At 36.6% G+C, this 2,265-nt stretch overlaps 1 protein-coding gene across 1 annotated transcript; it reads left to right on the top strand.

Moving 5' to 3' along the window:
* Positions 1–763: 763 nt before the first annotated feature.
* Positions 764–1,705, top strand: LOC128636640 (olfactory receptor 1019-like). The gene has a single exon (XM_053689633.1). It carries the CDS (start codon positions 764–766, stop codon positions 1,703–1,705), a length of 942 nt encoding a protein of 313 aa, XP_053545608.1.
* The last annotated feature ends 560 nt before the right edge of the window (positions 1,706–2,265 follow it).

Below are 2,265 nucleotides of genomic sequence, written 5' to 3'. Positions count from 1 at the left end.
TATACACATTGCACACACTCTCATACAACACACACACCCCACACACTCATTCAACACATACACACAACCACACACTATCTACTACAACACACACACACTTTCATATAACACAAAAAACACTCTCATAAAACACACACTTTCTCATATAACACACATACCACACTCTCATACAACACATACACACAACCACACACACTGTACTACAACACACAAACAATCTTATACAACACACACAACACACTTCTACAACACACACTCCATACACACTCTCATATAACACACACACACACACACCACACATACTCTCATATAACACACACACACCAAATACACTCTTCAATATACACACAAGTCTTGAGCCAGTAAACATGGTGTTGCAACCCAGTAATGGGTCCCGACACTTGGTGTTAAAAAACGTGTGTTATCTTAATCATTATTATCTATATTAATCATACAGTCAACATCACTTATATCCAATACATTGGCAACATTCTATTCAAGTGCATATTACAACTCTCAAAATAAAACTCTTATGCCACAGTCTCCTGGACCCACCCACCATCAGATTTCATCACTGGCAATGAAGTCGAATAATAGTTTGGTGTCTACAGATATTTTAATGTTCTTCTATAATTCATTCCCAAAGATGTTTTTTTCCATTTAAATAATAAGTAACAATAAATCAGTAATGATTGAAATGATTATAATAAATTAATTCCTTTTATTCATTTTCTATTATTTGTCATCTTGCACATTGATCTATATGGAGCAGACAAACTATAGTATGGTGACATATTTTATTATTAAGGGAATTTCAGATGCCCCTGAACTTCAAACATTAATCTTCATTACAGTTCTGCTCATCTACCTTCTCACTGTAAGTGGAAACATGACCATTCTTCTCCTGGTCTGCCTTAATAGTCACCTGCACACTCCCATGTATTTTTTCCTTGCCAACTTGTCCATCCTTGACATGTCTTGTTCTACAGTTACCCTTCATGTCATCATAACCAGCTTCATATCAAGCAACAAAACAGTTTCATTTGCTAATTGTCTGGCTCAAGTATATTTTTTTTCCTGCTTTACATCTAATGAATTGTTAATATTATCGGCTATGAGTTACGACCGATATGCGGCTATCTGTAAACCGTTGCATTATCACATGGTCATGAACGGTAGAGTTTGTAAGATGATGGCTTTTGTTTGCTGGATATTAGGATTTATAGAAATTATACCATACCTTGTCTTGTTGTTACATATTTCATGTTATAAATCTAATATAATCAATCACTTTTTCTGTGATATTATGCCAGTTATGAAACTTTCCTGTAGTGACAACTCTGCATTGGAAATTCTAATCTACACCGAAGGACTGTTCATCTTGAGTATGACTCCATTTCTACTAACATTTTGTTCTTATGTGTTCATCATTAATGCAATTTTAAGGATCCATTCCAACATTGGGAGGCGTAAAGTTTTCTACACATGCTCCTCCCACCTTACGGTTGTCGTTCTTCTCTATACAACCCTCTTCTTCCAGTACCTGAGACCTAGGTCTGTAGACATCTTAGAGTCTAATAAACTCTTCTCACTATTTAATACAGCAGCCGTCCCTATATTAAATCCTTTAATCTACAGCTTAAAAAATAAAGATGTTAAGGCTGCATTAAAGGAAAATATCAGTAAAATTAAATTAAAAGTTTAAGTGCAAATCATTTTTCAAATCCCCTTATTGTGTCCCTAAACTATAGAACCTCAACAAAATAAAGTTGATAACAGAAATATTTATTTTTTTATCTGGTTTTAACACATTTTATTAATTGAAGCTAAGGGGCATATTTATCAAGCTCTGTATCGAGCTTGATGCCCCTATTTCCGCACGACCCTTCAAGCTCACCGGAAACACAAGTTATGAAGCAGCAGTCTAAAGACCGCTGCTCCATAACCTGTCCGCCTGCTCTGAGGCCACAGACAAAAATCAACCCGATCGCATTCTAGCAGCCCTGAATCTGCAGGGGGCGGCATTGTACCAGCAGTTCACAAGAACTGCTGGTGCAATGATAAATGCCGAGAGCGTATGTTGTCGGCATTTATCGACGTGCAGCAGACATGATCCACAATATCGGATCATGCCCGTTCGCACAATGATAATTCGGCCCCTAAGGGTTTTCCCACAAATTAACTTGTTAATTTCCACTTCATAACAATAGCATAACATGAAATGTAAGTTTTTCAAAGTTGGGAACCAGCTTCAATCTGGCATGA

Source organism: Bombina bombina, chromosome 7, assembly GCF_027579735.1.
Source record: "Bombina bombina isolate aBomBom1 chromosome 7, aBomBom1.pri, whole genome shotgun sequence".
NCBI classification, from domain to species: domain Eukaryota; kingdom Metazoa; phylum Chordata; class Amphibia; order Anura; family Bombinatoridae; genus Bombina; species Bombina bombina.
Note: the sequence above shows the minus strand (reverse complement) of the source record. Positions and strands in the feature narration are given on the sequence as shown.

Coding starts and splice junctions, on each gene's coding strand:
- LOC128636640 (XM_053689633.1), top strand. CDS start 764: ATGGAGCAGACAAACTATAGTATGGTGACATATTTTATTATTAAGGGA.